The sequence below is a fragment of the Suncus etruscus genome, chromosome 2 (assembly GCF_024139225.1).
Source record: "Suncus etruscus isolate mSunEtr1 chromosome 2, mSunEtr1.pri.cur, whole genome shotgun sequence".
In the NCBI taxonomy this organism is placed as follows: Eukaryota; Metazoa; Chordata; class Mammalia; order Eulipotyphla; family Soricidae; genus Suncus; species Suncus etruscus.
Genome location: NC_064849.1, coordinates 51,474,197 through 51,495,522, shown reverse-complemented (window position 1 = coordinate 51,495,522; position 21,326 = coordinate 51,474,197). Strand labels below are relative to the sequence as shown.

Below are 21,326 nucleotides of genomic sequence, written 5' to 3'. Positions count from 1 at the left end.
TTAGAAGATCTTATATTGAGCACTTCAGTGGAAGAAATGTTACACTCAGTAGTGTGTAGAAATAATATACATTAAACTTATACTTAAAGTTACTGATTTGACGAACTGATTCAGTTTTTTCTAATGACTTTTTAAAACTGACTGTTGTGGGTGTTTGTTTTCAGACTGATATATTCACTCATCTGTCCAGGAGAGGGCAGCATTTTACTACGTCAGGCACAAAAAAGAATTAGCCCTGCTTATGACTGTCAATGTTTCCTTGTAATTACTCCCAGTATATTTGTTGCTTGCTTATGAATTAACTTGCATTTATGGAACTAAATCATTCCAATCATTTAATTACACCTGAGGAGCTGAACTATAATTGCTTGCTTCCAACTAGGATCTGATATGGCTTGAGCAGTATTAATTTGGTGTTTACTTTTCTGAGTGCTAAAAGCATTAAAATGATTGTGCAATGGGATCTACATTTTACTAATTGCTGGCATTCATTAGCTGGGTAAATGATGAGGAAGAGTGACTGTATATTGCAGAGGGATAAAAATTATGGTTTTAAATAGTATATTACTAAGCACATTAAGGCCTGTAAGAATTGTTTTAAAATACTCTAGAGGTTATTAAAGACTGTATTTTCTACATGTCTTGATATATGAATCTCTTATTAAAAGACTGCAATTATTATTAACCTTTTTGGGCAATATGTAGGGAAATGGCTTCATTGACTGGAACATATTTCTTTGATATTAATAACTTCCTATATTTTCAGCTAATCCAAAAGTAAATGAGGAACTTAGAAAAAGATTGCCAAGTCCAGATCAACATATTTAGAGAAAATTGGAAAAGGAGAAGCTTACGACAGCTTTATTTGAGGATTTTTTAAAGGAAGCAGAGTCCTAGCTGCAAGGTAAATTTAATTTTATTCTTCTTAAAAGGCACTCCCCCTAAAAAAAACTTTACACAGCCACAGCTTTATAATGAAAGCAAATATAAAAGAAATACCAATAATTGCAAAGTTAGTGATAGTCTTTATGTTTTTTAATGCAGCATTCTTAAATTAATTTTTAAGTAAAATTTTTTTAAAAAACTATAATAATATCAAACTAATTTTGTCAAGTTACAGCAAAAGTTTTAGTTTTTCTTAAATTGTTACAGTTATAGTTGGCGATAAGTTAAATAAAAGTGATCAAAGAATCAAGACTATTAGCTTAATATGAATTATAGTTACTGAAATATGTGTAAAACAAAGAATCTTTTCATAAGAAAATATTTAATGCCAGTATTGAAATATATTGCTAATTGACTCATATAAATTTTTTGAAAATAAAACTTATCCTATAAATTCTATATTAAAGGTAAGTTTTCACTGTGTTCTAATAGTTTGTTTTAAGTTTATTTACTTATCTTTGGCTTTAATGTAGCTTCACATCTTGGAGCAAGAACAAGAAACATTGCCAGAGCAAACAAGAACAGAAGTACAAATGGAAGACTGGTCAAAAGGTAAGAACTTTTTAGGTATTGATACCAATCCCAGGTGTGCTGCTAGATCAAGGCACTGAATGAAGTGTGTTTGTTCAAACCAATGTATTTGAGGCAGGCAAGAACACATGTGTGCACTCGTTTACACCTATACTTTTTTTGTGCATACACATATACTCACATTCCAGAAAAGCACATATACTCACATTTCAGTTTTACACATATTTTAGGTAACTATAATTCTATTAAGCTAATAGTCCTTGATTCTTTGATCACTTTTATTTAGATACTCAGGTAAGTGGACACACATAGAAGAGATAACTGAGGAATAAAACAGACACAGAAAGAAAGAACACACTAAGTGATAGAGGAGATTGAATAAATGAAAGAGACATGCATATATATATATATATATAGAGAGAGAGAGAGAGAGAGAGAGTCTCACATAAGGAAACAGTGAGAGACATAAACACAGGAAGGAAGGGCATGGGGGCAGTACACATAATTCAATGAAAGAAGATACCTACCAGTGCTCACAAAGAAGGACATCAGAGCAGTAACAGCAGTAAAAATGAGACAGACATAGAGGCAAGACTCTGGAAACATACTCAGAAACACGGACATGCACACAGAACTCCATTAAATATATATACAATAAAAGTTATTGAAAGTAAAACATACATAGGAGACCAAAAATATGTGTGGAGAGTGCTTATAAAGAAGCATGCCAAGATATATCTAGAAAGAGACAGTCACAAATGATGGAATTAGAAAGGGTAAAGAAACTCAGAGCAAGATAGATACACAGATATATTCAAGATATAGAGAAGGACAATAAGAGAATGAGAGAGAGAGAGAGAGAGAGAGAGAGAGAGAGAGAGAGAGAGAGAGAGAGAGAGAGAGAGAGAGAGAGAGAGAGAGAGAGAGAGAGAGAGAGAGAGAGAGAGAGAGAGTGCAGAAGCACAATTTGAAAGATGGTGAGAGAGAGAGATGGCCTGTAAAACAGATGATTAAAGTAGACAGGTAGATTTGTCCTCATCTTTCTTAGAGCACAGCCACCTCTTTCTCTCCTTTTCTCTTTTCCCTCTCTTCTTTCAGTTCTCTCTCCATATTCTCTTTTCTTCTATAATCTCTCCAATCTATTTCTTTCTTTCTCTTCCTTTCTCTCATTTCCTTTCTCTCACCTCATTTTTCTTCTCGGCCCTCATTTCCTAAGATAAAAAATCTGTAGAGAGAGGTTTAAGCACGTACTAGGTCTTTTTTATTGCGACCTCTTTCAGTAAAATACTGCAAATCTGGAATCATTAGGAAATGAATCATTCTAAATATCATATTGCATGCACCACTTTTATTTACTTTAAATTAACAGTGCATACATCTCTCTAATTTCCCCTCCCCTAACAGCCCTCCCTTCTCACTATGTATCAGCCACATGATAATCTTTTTCAGATGGTTGAAGGCCTCTGAGGACTATTTATCATTATACTTAAGTTAGTAACTATACTTTCTTTTGAGGTTTAAAAAGATGTGATGCTCTCTGTGTATACTTTTTCCCTGTTTCTGAAATTGCTTTTCATTTTCAAGTTATACAATTTCTTTCATTATTTGCCTACTATTATCAACCTTTCTTTTTATTTGCCCCAAGCATTTTGTTCTGAGTAGAATTCAGGTAACTAAAAAAGTGATACATAAAATAATATCAAGTAATAGATGACCGAAATAGTTAAAAGGTTTAATACAAAGTTTATAGTTGACTGAATTTCATGATAACTTTGTGATAGGATGTTTTGGTGTGAAATTTTAGTTGTTTTATTCATCTACACAATAAGCAAACTTTGAAGAATTCAGTGCAATTTTATTGCTCTATGTACAAATGAAGGATGAGAATAATGTGTGCATTGATCAATTTTCATACTGAATGGTCTCATTGCTGTGTAAGTCATGTTCAAATTAAAGATGAAAGGTTCGTTAAGAATCTGAGGCATTTTTTTAATGTATGAATAAGCCGGATAGTACAGAGAAAATACATCTCATGAATATAGAATAACTAGAAAAGGTTAATAAAGGTAGCAGTGGAAACACTAGGCCTCTTAGGGAGAGGAGGGTTTCACAACTGAAGACATAAGACACTTAAATAGGCTGCTGGAGTTGTATACCTCATGGAATGTACGATAATTATCATTAGAAATATTTGCATTTTAATTTGTTTTGACAACAAAAATGAGGATAAGTCCCTTTCATGTAAGTTCCTGTTAATGAAATATTGCAACATAAAGTTAAATGGGTAAATGTAATATTTTGAGTTTTTGATAATGTTTAAATGATAAACAGTAAAATCTCAAATAGTCATCTTTTCTATATCAACATTTGTTGACTTATTATAAAATACAAATTCAGTTCTCTTTTTTACACTAATGTGATAGTCTACTCTCTTCAATAATCTTAATTTTTTAAGGAAATCAAGTTTTTCTGAATGACAAATACATCTTAGAAATTTTATTTTATGGAGTGGTAAAGTGGCTTTCTTTCCTACTATTATTATAGACACATTAGTGAAAGATTTTAACATCAGTCTTTATTGAGACATTAATGAGAACTGTAATGAGCATTATTTGATGTTGATAGGTAGGATGGGTGATATCATCTATAAATTGGCTGCTTAAAGTAGTTAGAAAAGCAATCTTGACCAGTGAAATTTTAAGTTGATGGAAGAAAAATTTGAGTGAATAAATTTGTATTATCATGGGAGTATTTATGCCGAGTTTTTATTTTCTTTAGATCTTATGTGAAAATGTAATATTTTCTATGGTTCTTTAAAAAATTATCAAGACTTAATTTAATCAACCTACGAAAAACATTTATGTGACTCTTTAGCCTTTCTTTAGCAGTTGCTTGTTAATCCAGACATTTTAAGAAATGTAAAGAATTTAAATTTTAAAGAATTTAAATGGCCAGAAATCTCTTATGATTAGTTGTCAAACTACAAATTTCTGGATACTTATATTGATTTTTATTTTTAAATGTATTATCAGAAATGGTTTCTTTCATTGTACATACAGTCCATTCGAAGATAGTTTACATATTACTTATGAATAAACATACCTGCCATAGGTACCGATGCCTCTATGTAGAAAAAAATGAAGCCTGGATGTGAGTACCTTAGGTATATTGTGAAACTTATTTAAATTTAGAACCTTTAGGGAGTCAGTGTTCCCTAAGAAAGGTTAATATAGGTTACAGCATATTCCATATTACTGTGTTTTTAAATATTTCTTGCCAATTGAAGGTAAAAAGTTTTTTTCTTACCAAAGGTTAGAACAAAGCTTTGGACAAAAACCTTTCAGTTTGCGATTTTCTTTAATATACTTTTTTAGTTTTATTATTTAGAAAATTATATATTTAGAATATAGGTATTTTATATCAAGTAGTTATTTTTACCTCTGCACTACATTAATTTGTATATGAACTATGGTTTAAAACTAATATCTCTTAAACTGAATAAAAAGAATTTTACTAAATCATTGTACTCATTTGAAATCCAAGATATGCTTATGTTTAAGAGTATATGCTGCAGTTTATTGTGGGCAACCAAATATCTCAGTAATATTACTTTGCTAAGTTTAGTAAAAGTAATTAGCTCTTTATTTTGGAATTGGGGTGACAATTACCTTTGTAGCTATGCTTCATATGTTTTCTACCACAAATGAAAAAAAAAGACTAGTAAAAGGTAACTAGTGCATAGTTCATTAGTTTCATATTAAAATTTAAGCAGTTTTTATTTTTCATTTGTTTGGATTGGAAACCTTTGTGCCACCATCAAACTCTTTTATTATAGTCTTTCTCTCTTTTAACAAAGTTTGTACTCTTTTTAAGTTTTGTTTGTTTATGGCTGGCTCTATAACTGAGTTATGTCTATAGCTATTCAATTATTTAAAAGCTTTTTGATTAGAATATATATCTTTGCAACACTGTAGAAAATCTGTGTGGTTAACATTATGAGTGAAGTCTGTTATTTTCATAAATTATTTTAGTATTTTCAGCAAAGAAGTAAATGGTAACTTGCATAAAACAGACTTACATTTCTGTAATATTTGGGGAAACTACAAGCTGTTAGAATTGAAGTTTTCTAAGTTCCAGGTATAAAAACATAACTATATATACATTGTGAGCTGTGTTATAGGACTTGAAATATATTGAATTTTTTTTTAGTAAGTAGAATATGTTTTATCCTAAATAATGCTATTTGTTTTTATTTTAAAACAGACATAAGTCAAAGTTTTTTTAAGAATCAATGTACTTTGTAATTACAATAAATCATTATGTTAGAAAGAAGTCATAGAGTTGGGTAAATCTGCTTTCAATTTTTTAATCTTTATTTGGCTTAGCGTGCAAGCATCTTTTTTAAACACTTTTCTTGGTTATGTAATAGGATGGTAATTTTTTTTTTGGATGGTAATTTCTTTAGCACTGTTGTTAAGATTGGGGGTTGAGTTTATTAAAAAACTACTACAATATCTGGCTATGCGCTCAGAAATCTCTCCTCGCTTGGGGGACCATATGGGATGCAGGGGGATCAAACTGCAGTCCGTATTAGGCTAGCGTGGTCAAGACAGACGCCTTTTCATTTGCGCCACTGCTCTGGCCCCCTTTTTCCTTTTCTGTTTAACATTTATGAGATACCAAGTAATGTTTAGAGATGACTCTTTGTGAGACTAATGTAACCATGTGTAGTGCTGGAGAATGAATCCAAGTCTGTTGAATGTGAGGCAAGTATCTTGCTTTCTTTACTATTTCTCCTTTTCTAACTTTGTGATTTTTTTTATAACTAACTTTAAAAATCTATTAAAATGTAAACTAAAAGAATAAAAACTACTACCATATCTTAAACAGAAAATGAATTTATTTGTGAATAAATATTAATGTGAATATATATTTCACATTCCAGTGTCATTTGTTTCACAAAAATTGTGTGGTAATGCTTTATACTGATGTTTTAAAAATGTTAATATTTTAAAGGACCTAAATAGGTCCTTTGTAAAAAGCTATTATCCACAAATATATTTATATTATCTTTACAAACTTTATATTTTCAAAGAATTATAGCTTGCATTTAGTATTTTTCATAGTGTAAAATCAATACTATAGACTGAATAAAAATATCCTAACAGAATAGAATAAAATCTGTTTTTCCAGTGTTGAAAACTCAGTTTCATAAAAAATCATCAGACTAGTATATTTATTATAATATATGACAGAATTACACTTTAGGAAAGTATGTTTTAGGATGTATTTTTAAAAATTTACATATTCCACAGAAGGGTTAAAATATGCCTGAAATCTGATTATTTTTGCATATCTCCTTAGTATCTAACTTAATAGAATGCTGTTAGCTTTTTACATATAACCACAGGATATTTAAGAAAATAGTTTTAATACTATTGGCAAGTGACAAGTAAGGATGATTCCATTTTCAGAAGAATTATTAAAATTACTCTCAAAGACCATGGCTATACTGTTACTCTTTTTTTAATCTTATATTTGAAGTTTTTATTAAAGTGATTTTTATGTGTCCATTTGTAAGCTTGATAAGAATTAATCTGTTACTAGGTTCAGTAGTGAAATAACTGAAAAGTTTTCTGAGGGTACTTCGGTTTAGTTTTTGTTTTATGGTTTTTAGGCCACACCTAGCAGTTTTCAAGGGTTAATTCCTAACTCTGCACTCAGGATTACTACTGGATAGTTCAGCAGACCATCTGGGGTACTGGGGGTTGACACCAGGTTGACCATGTGCAAGGCAAATGCCCTATGCTGTATTGTACTCCAATTGCTCAATTTAGTGTTTTAACCATTATAAAGTTTGTTTTCAATTGTGTTTTGAATTAATAGATGATAGGAATATTCATATTTGTGAAGTTTTTCATTTAACTTATTAATTGACATAAAATTGTTAGATGGTATGTTTTAGGTGTGTGCATTTGAATTAAAATTATTTAATAGAATTTGTAAGTCAAACTTCACAGCAAAATTGAGTGGAAAATGAGTCCGTTGGGTCTTTAAAAGTTTAATAAACTATGAAAGTTTATTTGGACTTAGTGATTGTATAGTGGTAGGGCATTTGCCTTTTACAAAGGTGACCTGGATTTGATCCCCAGAATCTCATATGGTACCCTGATTACATTCAGGAGTAATTTGTATGTGTGGGCCAAATTCCCATCTCCCAAAAGAAGTTCCTTTTATCAGTCCTCCTCCACTCCTCCTCACTATATTATACTCCACTATAATTATACATTTGTTACAATGAATGATTCTACATATAAATTCTTAATAAGGGCACATCATGAAGTAAATTTTGTTTGTTTTGGAGCATACTTGGCAGTACTGAGGGATTACTCCTGGCTCTGCACTCAGGAATAACTTCTGGTAGGCTAAAGGGTATATGGGATGCCAGAGATTAAATCTGGGATGGCCATAAACAAGGCAAATGAACAACCTACCTGCTGTGCTATCACTTAGACCCCTGTGAGGGAATTTTTTATAGGTTTATATAATTGAAAATATGCTAATTACTTCATTATGTATTATTTATGTGGAACTCTAGCTTTCATCTTTAATTTTTATAAAAATGACAATAAAATAAATGAAGCAATAAAATAAGTGAAAAATAATGAATTTCTTTTATAATACAGAACTTTATTTCTGCATTTCTATATTATTGGTATGACCCACCTTTTGTACAACTTGTATGAATATTTGAAACTCTCTACTTTTTTTTTATTTAAACATCTTGATTACATTTATGATTGTGATTAGGATTCAGTCATGTAAAGAACACCCCCTTCACCAGTGCAACATTCCCACAACCAATGTCCCAAATCTCTCACCATCCCACCCCACCCCCACCTGTACTTCAGACAGGCTTTTCAGTTCCCTCATTCATTCACATGATTTTGGTAGTTCACTGTGTAGTTATCTCTATAACTACACTCACCACTCTTTGTGGTGACCTTCATGAAGTAAGCTGGAAGTTCCAGCCCCCCTCCCATTGTCTTTGAGGATTGTTGCAAAAATGACTTTTATTTTTCTTAAAACCCATAGATGAGTGAGACTATTCTGCATCTCTCTCTCTCTCTCCCTCTCACTTACTTCACTCAGCATGGTAGATTCCATGTACATCCATGTATAGAAAAATTTCATGACTTCATCTCTCCTGACGGCTGCATAATATTCCGTTGTGTGTATGTACCACAGTTTCTATAGCCATTCGTCTGTGGAAGGGCATCTTGGTTGTTTCCAGAGCCTGGCTATTGTGAATAGTGCTGCAATAAATATAGGTGTGAGGAAGGGGTTTTTGTATTGTATTCTTGTGTTCTTAGGGTATATCCCTAGGAGTGGAATAGCTGGGCCGAATGGGAGCTCAATTTCCAGATTTTGGAGGAGTCTCCATATCGCTTTCCATAGAGGTTGGACTAGATGGCATTCCCACCAGCAGTGGATAAGAGTTTCTTTCTCTCACATCCCCGCCTGCACTGATTGTTCTCATTCTTTGTGATGTATGCCAATCTCTGTGGTGTGAGAAGATATCTCATCATTGTTTTTATTTGCATCTCCCTGATGATTAGTGATGTGGAACATTTTTTCCTGTGCCTTTTGGCCATATGTAATTCTTTTTTATCAAAGCGTCTGTTCATTTCTTCTCCCCATTTTTTGATGGGAATAGATGTTTTTTTCTTGTAAAGTTCTGTCAGTGCCCTGTATATTTTGGATATTAGCCCCTTATCTGATAGGTGTTGGGTGAATAGTTTCTCCCACTCAGTGGGTGGCTCTTGTATACAGGGCACTATTTCTTTTGAGGTGCAGAAGCTTCACGCTTAATGTATTCCCATCTGTTGATCTCTGCTTCCACTTGTTTGGAAAGTGCAGTTTCCTCCTTGAAGATGCCTTTAGTCTCAATGTTTTTACCAAAGTGTTGTTTTTTATACCTTATGGTATCAGGTCTGATATCAAGGTCTTTAATCCATTTGGACTTTACCTTCATACATGATATTTACTGGGGGTCTATGTTCGCTTTTTTGCAAGTGGCTAACCAGTTCTGCAAGCACCACTTGTTGAAGAGGTTTTTCCCTGCTCTACTTAGGATTTCTTGCTCCTTTGTCAAAAATTAGATAATTGTATGTCTGGGGAACAATATCTGAGAACTCAAGCCTATTCCACTGATGTGAAGGTTTGTCTTTATTCCAATACCATGCTGTTTTGATAACTATTGCTTTCTAGTACAGTTTAAAGTTTGGGAAAGTAATGCCTTCCTTTTTCCTTTTCTCTAGGAGTGCTTTAGCTATTCGATATTGTTTATTGTAACAGATGAACTTCATAAGTGTTTGATTCACTTCTTTGAAGAATGTCATGGGTATTTTTAATGGGATCACATTAAATCTGTATAATGCTTTGGGGAGTATTGCCATTTTAATGATGTTAGTCCTGCCAATCCATGAGCAGGGTATGTGTTTCCATTTCCATGTGTTTTCTCTTATTTCTTGGAGCAGGGCTTTATAGTTTTCTTTGTATAGGTCCTTCACGTCTTTGGTCAAGTTGACTCCAAGATATTAGAGTTTGTGTGGCACTAATGTGAATGGGATTGCCTTCTTGACTTCCTTCTCTTCCCTATTATTATTGGTGTATAAAAAGGCCATTGATTTCTCTGTGTTAATTTTGTAGCCTGCTACCTTGCTATATGAGTCTGTTGTTTCTCGAAGCTTTTTGGTAGAGTCTTTAGAGCTTTCTAAGTAGAGTATCATGTCATCTGCAAACAATGAGAGCTTGACTTCTTCCTTTTCTATCTGGATTCCCTTCATATCTTTTTCTTGCCTGATCTCTATAGCAAGAACTTCCAGTACTATGTTGAAGAGGAGTGATGAGAGAGGACAGTCTTGTCTTGTACCAGAATTTAGAGGAAAGGCTTTTAGTTTCTCCATTGAGGATAATATTTGCCATTGGCTTGTGGTAGATGGCTTCAACTAGATTGAAAAAGGTTCCTTTCATTCCCATCTTGCTGAGAGTTTTGATCAAGAATGTGTGTTGGACCTTATCAAATGCTTTCTCTGCCTCTGTTGATATGATCATGTAATTCTTATTTTTCTTCTTGTTGATACTGTGTATGATGTTGATAGATTTACGAATGTTAAACATCCTTGCATTCCTGGGATGAAACCTACTTGGTCGAAGTGTATGATCTTGATGATGCATTGGATCCTATTTGCCAGGATTTTGTTGAAGATCTTTGAATCAGCATTCATCAGGGATATTGGTCTGTAATATTCATTTTTGGCAGCGTCTTTGTCTGGTTTTGGTATCAAGGTGATGTTGGCTTCATAAAAGCTGTTTGGGAGTGTTCCTGTTTTTTCAATTTCATGGAAGAGCCTGGCTAGGATTGGTAGTAGCTGCTCTTGAAAGATTTGAAAAAATTCATTAGGAAATTCATCTGGGCCTGGACTTTTCGTTTTGGGCAGATGTTTGATTACAGTTTCAATTTTTTGAGCTGCATTGTTAAGTTATTCAGGGATGCCCCTTCTTCCTTCCTGATGTGTACTTGTAGATCTATAAATTTTCCTCTCAGGACCACTTTTGCTGTGTCCCATAGATTATGGCAGTTTGTGTCTTCATTATCATTTGTTTCCAGGAAAGTTTTGATTTCCATTTTTTTTTTCATCTCAGACCCACTGGTTGTTCAGTAGCAGGGTGTTTAATTTCCAATTGTCAAAGTTCTTCTGTGTGCCTTTGTAATTCACATCTAATTTCAGAGCGTTGTGGTCAGCAAAGGTAGCCTGCAAGATTTCTATTCTTTTGATTTTATGGAGGTATGTTTTATGTGTCAGCATGTAATCTATCCTTGAGAATGACCCATGTACATTGGAGAAGAATGTGTATCCAGGTTTTTTGGGATGGAGTGTCCTATATATATCTACTAGTCCTCTTTTTTCCATTACATTTTTCAGGGCTAGCATGTTTTTGTTGGGTTTCAGTCTGGTTTGACCTATCAAGTGTTGATATGGCCGTGTTGAGGTCTCCCACAATGATTGTGTTATTATTGATTTCTTCTTTCAGATTTGTCAGTAATTGTATTATAAAATTTGCTGGTCTCTCTCTGGGTGCATATATGTTTAATAGTCTGATTTCTTCCTGTTGCACATATCCCTTGATTAGTACATAGTGTTCATCTTTGTTCCTTACCACTTTTCTGAGTATAAATTTGGTGTCATCAGATATTAATATGGCCACCCCAGCTTTTTTGAGTGTGTTGTTTACTTGGATGATTTTCCTCCAGCCTTTGATTTTGAGTCTATGTTTGTTCTGACTATTCAGATATGTTTCTTGTAGGCAGCAGAAGGTTGGATTCATCTTTTTGACCCATTTTGCCACTCTGTGTCTTTTAACAGGTGAATTTAGTCCATTGACATTGAGGGAGATGATTGTCATAGGATTTAATGTCATCTTTGTAGATAAGTTTGCTGTGTTTGTTGGTCTCTCTTGCCTTTGAGTAGACCTGTCAGTTTTTCCTTTAAGGCTGGTTTTTCATCTGTGAAGTTTCTGAGCTGTTGTTTATCCAAGAAGCTATATACTCTTTCTTCAAATCTGAACGTGAGTTGGGCTGGGTGCAGTATTCTTGGTAAGGCATTCATTTCATTCAGTCTTGTCACAATATCCCACCACTGTCTCTGGCCTTGAGCATTTCTTGTGACATGTCTGCTGTAAGTCTTAGGGATGCTCCTCTGAATGTAATTTCCCTTTTTGATCTTGCTGCTTTCAGTATTCTATCTCTATCTGTGGGAATTGTCATTTTAATGAGGATGTGTCTTTGGGTGTTTTGTGTGTGTGTGTGTGTGTGTGTGTGTGTGTGTGTGTGTGTGTGTCTTCTAGCTGCAGCATGTAGGATTTGATTGCATGTAGTCTTTAACTCTGGGACTATCTTTTTGATGATATCTTTGGTAGTTGATTTTTCCTGGAGATTTCCTACCTGGGTCTCTGGGACTCTAGTGATTCTTATGTTGTTTCTGTTGAGTTTATCAAAGACTTTTATTTCCATCTGTTCACATTCCTTGAGTAATTTTTCCATTGCCTGTTCATTTGTCTTAAGTTTCTTTTCCAATTTCTTCTGTTGTGCTGATTTTTCTGCATCACATCTTACAGTACCCCGATTCTCTCCTCAGCTGCTGTTACCCTGCTGGCGAGGCCATCCATTGAGGTTTTCAGTTGAGCTACCATGTTTTTCAGATCTGTTATTTCAGTTTGGAGTTTTCTGATTTCTGTCTTTGTGTTCTGTTCAGATTGATCTATGCTTTCTTTGCGTTCTACAAACATATTCCATATTGCTATTTTAAGATCCTTATCAGGTGGTTGGAATTTATTAGGTCATCCGAGCTTTCGTCTTCATTCTCTGTGCATGGTGTTTGCCTGCGAAGTTTCCCCATTGTCACGCTTGTAGTGTGGTTTTTCCTGCGTGTTGTGGTGGGGTTCATTGGGTAGAAAGAGTGCGGGGCCACAAAATGAAGTGGAGCGGCCATACTCTTTTGCTTCCTTTAGTTGACAGTTTTTTGGGGGTGCGCTCAGTAGGCCTCTGAGGAGACCTTCAGGTATTCAGAACCACATTCCGGCATGGGAGAAGTTTCCCTTGAAATCCCGAAACCCTCAACTTTTGATATCTAATTTCATTCACATTTATTTCTGGTTATGAAATATTAATATTTTATTTTGAGATTTTAGCTAAAAATTTTTAGTTTATGCTTTTTATTCCCCATCTTCCAGGTTATGATCTCTTTAACCAAAATATTTAAGCATTTCTGGTTATAGCTCTTTCATGCTAGAGCACTTCCTGTGACACATCTACAACCAAAATCTTAATATTACATTAAGGCCTCTTTAATTTTCTGGAAACTTGATTTTCTAATTTCTTGAAATTAGCACATTAATTTATCATTACTGTGTGGTTCCATGGTGACTGTATATGTCATCTTTGGTATGATTACTAGAAATTCCTTCTTTTGTTGCTTTGGGATATCTGAATTGACTAACTGGTGAATAGACAAATGTAAGACCCTTTCAATTTTTCCCAGATAACTATTTGTTTTATAGCTCTAATATAACTGCATCTGCTATAGTAGATAGCAATTTTTCATTTAAGAGAAATCTAGTCATTAAGTAAAAACAATTCAGAAGATCATCAATGCTCTAAACTTTTAATGTGTTTAACTTTTAGTCAAAGCAACTTACTGTGTAGAACATTATTGCCTTTTCAGGAGAAATTTCACATAATTTTGCTTTGTGAGACTTACAGGGTGTGTTTTATTTTAATGTGTTCCCATGCATTATTTTTTGGCTAATACGAAAGCAAGAAATTTAAAACAAATCAGGACCACAAAAATCTGAAATTTTACATAAACTATTTCATAATCTAATTAGTTGAATTTGTAATCTATCTGGTTAAACTATTCTGTATTCTAATTCAGTAAAATTAAGTCCTTTCTAAATGATAAACTTATTTTGATGTGATATAGCGCTAAAAATTATTTAAAAAAATCCTATTTTGGTCTTTTTAAATATTTGTTCAAGAGGCCAGAGCAGTGTCACAGGTGGTAAGTCATCTGCCTTGCCTGCACTAGCCTAGGAAGGACCACATTTTGATACTCCAGCATCCCATTGGTCCCCCAAGCCAGGAATTTTTCTGAGAGCATAGTCAGGAGTAACCCCTGAACATCACCGGGTGTGGCACAAAAGCCAAAAAAAATTATTCATATATACCAGTTCTTAGTTATTTTAATATCTCGTTTCTCGTGTGTAGGTAAAAGGTTAAAAATAGTTCTTATTGATGAAATTATACTTGGTAGATTGTTTTTAATATGTTTGTTTTGCTAAGTATTTTTAATTAAAATTTTAATTCGGCATTTTAGTAATGTCACTGGCTGTACTAAAACAATTTTATATACTCCAAAATAGAATAACGTTTGTTGATTTGAACAGTTTGAGTACATAAAAATAATCAGAATTAGGCAAAAAATATTTCCTTCTTTAGTTAATATATATAACATCCTGAATGTGATAGGTAAACTACATTTACCTTAAACCAAGAAAATATGTTGGGCAAATAGAAAAGGAAAGAGAACATATACAAAGCCTTCAGTATGCGGGCTTGGTATTCGTTCTAATATTTGGAGTATGAAATATAGGGTGTTCAATGTCTTATCCACAGATTGGTGTATGTTTAAAGAATTTACAATTGAAAAGAATTTATATTTTAGGTAGACTAGATTTTTGAATTTTTGTCATAAACTGATATAAAATTTGGAGTCACACAAGCCTTTTATACAGAAACTGTCAAGTATTTAAAGTTTTTTTAAGTAATTTTAGCATAACTGTTTCTTTTCTTTCAGAAAGCATCATTTCTTGTATTTGATTATTTTATAATCAAATAGTATACAATTTAAAACTCAGAACTAGGCTGTGTTACTTCAGGTAAGAAGAGCATACACAAACCAAAAATTTTCATTAAAAAAGCAGTCCCTGATCTCCTGAGAATGCAGTGGAGACTAGCATCTGACACTTACTCTGCATTTATAATAGGCCATTTGTTCTCTTAAGATGTTCAGTATTGGTCCTTTATTAACTTTTCCTTTTTTTTTTTGAAAAAGTCTTTGCCCCTCCCCAACTAATTTGAAATGGAAATATAAAAAACAAACAAATTTCCTTTTCTAAGACTTTTCTCACCTTGAGTAGCAAATCCTTATTTTTATCCATTCAAAATGCTACCTCTACAAGTTAATGACACTAGTATAACTAACAAGGAGCATAGTAATCAAAGTTGATTAATGACATGAATCTGTACCTTTTACATGCTTTTTTTGCCTAACCCAGAGAAACCAAATGGTGATCTTGAATAAAACACACGTCATTTGCATCAGAAGTTATGTAATGATGCCATATAGAGCATAATGATTTTCTAAAACCTTGTATTTAAAGTAACCTGAATTACAATGAGAGATAAACAGAATATTTACCCATCCCTTATGAGCTGCTGCTGATATGTAAATTTATTCTTCTGCTTTGCACAAATATACTTTTGAGCTACTGCTTAAACACTTTGAGGTCCTTAGTCAAACAGTTTTAATGATGGCTCCAATATTATGAAAGTGTGACATTTGATGAGTGTCTCATATAGTTTTTGATATCTGGGCACATGTCAACAAAAAAATTGAACATTGGTTTGTCATACAACACCTCGATAATTTATAATTTTACTGTTTATATCCATCTTGACATTTTTTTATCTGCCAAAGGCAGGTTTCATTTGGAATCTTAATCTGAGATTTATTTGGTAGATCTGGAAATCATAGCTAGGGTTCCCACAGGAAATGGTCCATCTACCAACAGATTAAATGGCAGTCCTGCAGTTGTTAGGGGAGCTCTGCATTTAACACACATGCATACTCATTCAGTCAGCACTGTGGAGAAAAATTAAAGTAGTAACCCAGGTTTAGGAACAATGTAGCTAAAAAGTCCCATATTTGCTGAATGACAAAGGGTTATATAGCAGCATTTCATTTTATTATTCGTGCTTGAATTTCGTGTTTGCTCTGTTGAGTCTGCTGACGAATACTAATAAATGCCTGCAACAATCCAGACGAGAGATGCCTGGCAACAGAGCTATGCGGTGGACCTCCCTGATCTTCTCCAGTTCACAACCTGACCTTTTGAAAAATTGGCTGGGCTAAGCTGCAGAATTTGGGTGTAATGGTTATTGTTAACTCCAGCTTTAGGATTTATTAATTTGTGTGATCAAGACTTACCTATACTTCAAAGTTTCAAAAGACCAAACACAATCATCCATCCATTAGAACTAACATTGTGTTTCAGTTATTTCCACTTAGTATCTGACTGGTGGTTCTTGTTTTGGTTTCAAAATCTGAAAATGTCCTTCAGTAAAGTGAAAGGCACATATCTAGAAAACCAATTTTTTCTTTCTGTATACTTGTGTTGCAAAACTTACCTTCTATAAGTAATTTCTGAAATTGTTGAGTGCCTGGAAAATTAGTGTGTATCTATACTTAATAAGAAAACAATATTTATCGTGAAGATTTTTATATGCACGGTAGAGCATTATTTTTTTGTTTCTTAAAGAAATTTAAGACCATGCTCAGATATTTAATCACTTTATACAAATTCTTCTATTGTAAAGAAGAAAAATGAGCAAGGTTGAAAAAGAGGTAGGTGTATTTTGTTAAATAGTTTATAGCACTAGGGAAAAAGTTTTAGGATAATTTTCAAAATTATTTTAGGTTAAATAGTATTTGAAATTGTTAAACTGGGCAATATTAGTTTTACAAGAATTTAATTTATGAGGTGTGTACATAATTTAATTAGGAAGTCTAAACTTTAAGATATTACCCTATTAAACTATGTTCACGGCATTTACCTTTTATAAGTATTAAAAATTTGAAGTTGTAACTTGATATAACTTATTTCTTACACAGAAATTTGACCTTCTACTCATAATGAATATTGATATATTCATGACTATTTCATACTGGATAAAACAAATGAAAGCACTTTAAAAATAGGTATGGTTTTACCATTTAAATGCTTTTTAAAATGTAAGTAAGATCACAGTATAGTAAATTTTATGACTGGCCTGGGAATTATTTGAAAATTTTTATTGACAATTCATTGAGTTGTTTTAGAGACAAAATAACCACACTACTACTTTTTGATATTTATTTAGAAGTACTGATTATTTTTGGCATTTAGGTATGCAATTGGTGTGCTCTTGATATTAGTTTCAGATATTAACTTTCCAACTTTATAAACCTCTCTATAATATTCCTTTTATATCTTATATTTATGTCCAGTTTTCCTACTAGGTGTTTTATCTACCCTAATATATTCAGTACAATTTATTAGAATGCATAAAACTCCACCTGACGTTTCCAACTTGGTAGCATCTAGCTACCTCTTCTTGTAAGCAATTCCATTGTTGGTTCTGGGGAACTGAACTAATGAAATTGATTGATGGGTATAGGTTTCTCCCACTTAGCCTAGAACAACAAAGGTATAATAAATATAATATAATATAATATAATATAATATAATATAATATAATATAATATAATATAATATAATATAATATAATATAATATAATATAATATAATATAATATAATATAATATAATATAATATAATATATAATATAATATAATAACAACAAAGGTAGCAACAAAATTAAAGTTCTCAGCATGGACCTAGGAAAATTGTATTTTTTATGTTAAAAACCTAAAAGTTTTCTCATTTCCTAGGACTCCTTAGATGTTCTCTAAAGGATACGTGTCTTTTATCTACTTGCCATTCCTGATTGCATATTATATGCCAGTATAGTGAATGCTCACATCATATTGTACAAACATACTACTTAAATTTATTTTTTGGCTTTACTATTAAATTTATATATATATTCTTTTATCATGATACTGAATTTTTTTCAGAATCTTTCTTTAATGCTAGCTTCCATATTATTTGAAATCCCATCACCTCTATCATGTATTAGTTTTATATAACTTTATAAATTTTATAAAATGTATGTATTAAGTAGTTTAATCATGACTGTTATTTTTTTTTTGTTTCCTTGAAGGAGTAGCATTTATTTTACATTTCTACACTTTATATTTTTATCGTAATTTTTACTACTATTTACTTAACCATTTGCTTTTATCAAAGCAGCTTTTTTAGTTAACATCTAACTTTTGTTGACTGTTTTCTTTGTTGATACTGTAGATACTACATAATATAAATAGCTTAATTCTCACAACATTTTGTAGATACGTGTTAGAATTATGTGCTTTTTATTAATGGGGAAGGATGAGAGTTTAAGTAATTTGCGAAAGGTCATGGAGTTATACATTGAAGACATAATTCAAATCCTATAGTTAGTGATCAGAATTCATGCAAGGGTTTCTACGTAGAAGATACAATTTCCACTAACATTTTTATTGGATAATGTAAAAAGTACACTTGTATCTACTCATTAATTAGGTGTAACTACTGTAATATGGCAGAAGTCTGAGTTTTGATGTTTTGTGGTGGGAAGTCCATATATATAGTTTGGTGTGGAAGGAAAGCTAGCCCTCTCTTTGACAAAGGATGCAGTATAGTAAAATATTTATTAAAGGAAATAATTAGCATTTATAGACACAGACAAGTATTTCACAATTTACTTAAGCAGTTGGTAGAAAGTATTAGGAGCTACTAGTATTATCCTGATTTTTCAATATTATGATTATGGTTAAAATAGCTCTTAGTTAGGAATATTAGGGGCATTCTTAATCACTTTGAACAAAGATGTTATTTTTTGTTTAAAATATGAGACTACTGTAGAGTTTCTATCATTTCATATTTATTTCCGTATTTAATAGCATATGTCATTAATTTTCTTATATAATGTAATATCCCCAAAAATAAAGATATTTCTGTATTTTTATGTATTAATAAAATAGAAGGTATACTATAAGTAATAACCTTCCCTTTCCCAATAAGAGCATTTTAATGTGATTACCAACTGTGTTAATAAGTATTGCACTCACAGTAACAAATTGCCTCTATGGTTGTTAATTTTAGCTATAAAATCCTATCTGTAACATTGTAGTACTTAAATTTTATGGAGTAGGCAATCCATTTATTTGAATGTACTTGCCTATATAATATGCCTGTTTCCTCTTCTCTTTTTTTTTTTTAACTTCTGTTCTCAGGTAGCTAGGATGTTGCTATTCTGAGTAACTCCATAGGATCCCTAGAGACAATTCTAGCTCAACCACTCTGAAGAAACAGCTCTGTAAACAGTATTGACCCTCCAGGGGACCATCAAATCCATTTACACAGATACCAGTTGTCACAAACTATTTACAAAGCCAGCCAGAGCAGAATTTCCCAGCCTCTAAGAATCCCTATTTGATTCTAGCCACTTCCTTTCTTGCATCTGGGTAGTAGTAGTCGTGGAATAAGTTGTTTTGGGCCATTTTTCCTGATTTCATGGGTTGCATCAATTTAACTGAGAATATTATACATTGACTAATGTTTAATTATTTGGACAACTGAATCCAAAAGAGACCCTAAATGTAAATATAAACGTACAAAGTTACATTTTTCATGAAAATTATTTATTGGAAATAGCATTAAAGTTACTAGATTCAGGGCTGGAGATGTGTGTGTGTGTGTGTGTGTGTGTGTGTGTGTGTGTGTGTGTGTGTGTGTGTGTGTGTGTGTGATACTATAGTATATATACACACACACTCTATATATGGATAGTGGGAAAATTGCCGCTTGCCTTGCATGTGGCTAACCAGGATTTGATCCCTGTTCCCCCATACAGTTCCTTGAGCCCCACCAAGAGTGATCTCTGAGCACTGAACCAGGATTTAGCTTTGATCACAGCCCTACCCCCCCCCAGAACATTACTATAGATATAGTGCCTTCAAAGTATATAATGTAGTGTACCTAGATACATATTAAGATTTTTAAAATATTCACTAAATCTGTCCATGGTATTCAGGTGAAAAATCATTAGCAGAAGTGATAGCATTTAAAGGATACTTAGTATTATTCTTGCATGTCATCATTTTCATGGTACAAGTTAAATTTGCTTGACAATGTTAAATTACATAGTAATGGCAAAAATTGGAAAATATTTTTGATTTGAAATGGCCAAATGCTTTTATCCAAATAATATAGTGTCCACAGGAGAGCAAGAAGATCAAGATTTAAGGATCATAAATATTTCCTGTTGTTTAACCATCAGAAAACATTAGTCTTCATATATTTTTTATACATATGGAGAAAAAAAGCTTAAGCAGTAATAACTTTATTATAATGAAACAGTGATGACTAGTTAAATACTGAAGCATATTACTATGAAAATTACAGTATTTCCATTTGATACAAAATGGGACTCAATAGAATAATTTTAATCTCTCATCTACTTCAAGATTTGAAGTAGAATCCACCATGCTTTGCTTTTGAACATGCATATTACCTATTAATTACAATGTGAAAAATACACCCATACAGTCATTTAAGTTTTGATTTTATTGAATTAAATATTTTTTCTATGAAGTTTGATTTCAAATAATAGACCAGTAGGAACTGCGTAACTAAAGCTGTTAGTATATTCATCTCAGTACCATTTGTAAAGATCTTTCTGCTGAACTAAGTAATTTCAGGGGGAAAAAGTAGAAGACTGAGTTAGAGGCACTAAGTATCATCTCTTTATTAAAGCAGGTACTAAATCAAAGTGAAATTAATTTAGGCATTGGATAATTTAGAATAAAAATTCTAAAAAGGCAAGACATGGGAAGAAAGTGATAAACTAAAAGGGAAGCCTGTAAAGAAGTAGACTTTATTATAATTTTATAGTTGTATACATGCTTAAAAACATTATTAGTATACTTTCGATATGTGCATTTGTATATCAGTTATGTTTCAATGAAGTCATCTTTACGTAAGAAAATAAACATAAAATGTTAACATTTGGGAATCTATATAAAGGGTATAAGGAATTCTTTATACAACTTTTGCAACTTAATACAGAAATATTTCAAAATTTGATTATTTTAAATTAATTTAGCTTTTTGGTTTTTGTGTCACACCCAACTGTGGTCAGGGCTTACTCTTTGTTGTTTGGAGAATATTCTGGGATCTAGGGTATCAGGGTTGGGGTTGGTCATAATGCAAGGCAAGTGCCCTCCCCGCTATGCTATTGCTCCAGTCAGTATTTCAAAACTTTAAATGATCAAAAGAAATAAATTGTCATACATTAAGTTTCA

The 21,326-nt window shown here is 32.5% G+C and overlaps 1 protein-coding gene across 1 annotated transcript in view; it reads left to right on the top strand.

The window, feature by feature from the left end:
• Nucleotides 1-793: 793 nt before the first annotated feature.
• The window catches only part of MIPOL1 (mirror-image polydactyly 1), a 251,632-nt gene continuing 231,099 nt past the window's right edge, over nt 794-21,326 (top strand). The window contains exons 1-2 of the mRNA XM_049766979.1: nt 794-904; nt 1,419-1,497. Of these exons, the coding sequence (XP_049622936.1) occupies nt 1,479-1,497 (19 nt within the window). The 5' untranslated portion in view covers nt 794-904; nt 1,419-1,478. The remainder of the gene's footprint in view (nt 905-1,418; nt 1,498-21,326) is intronic.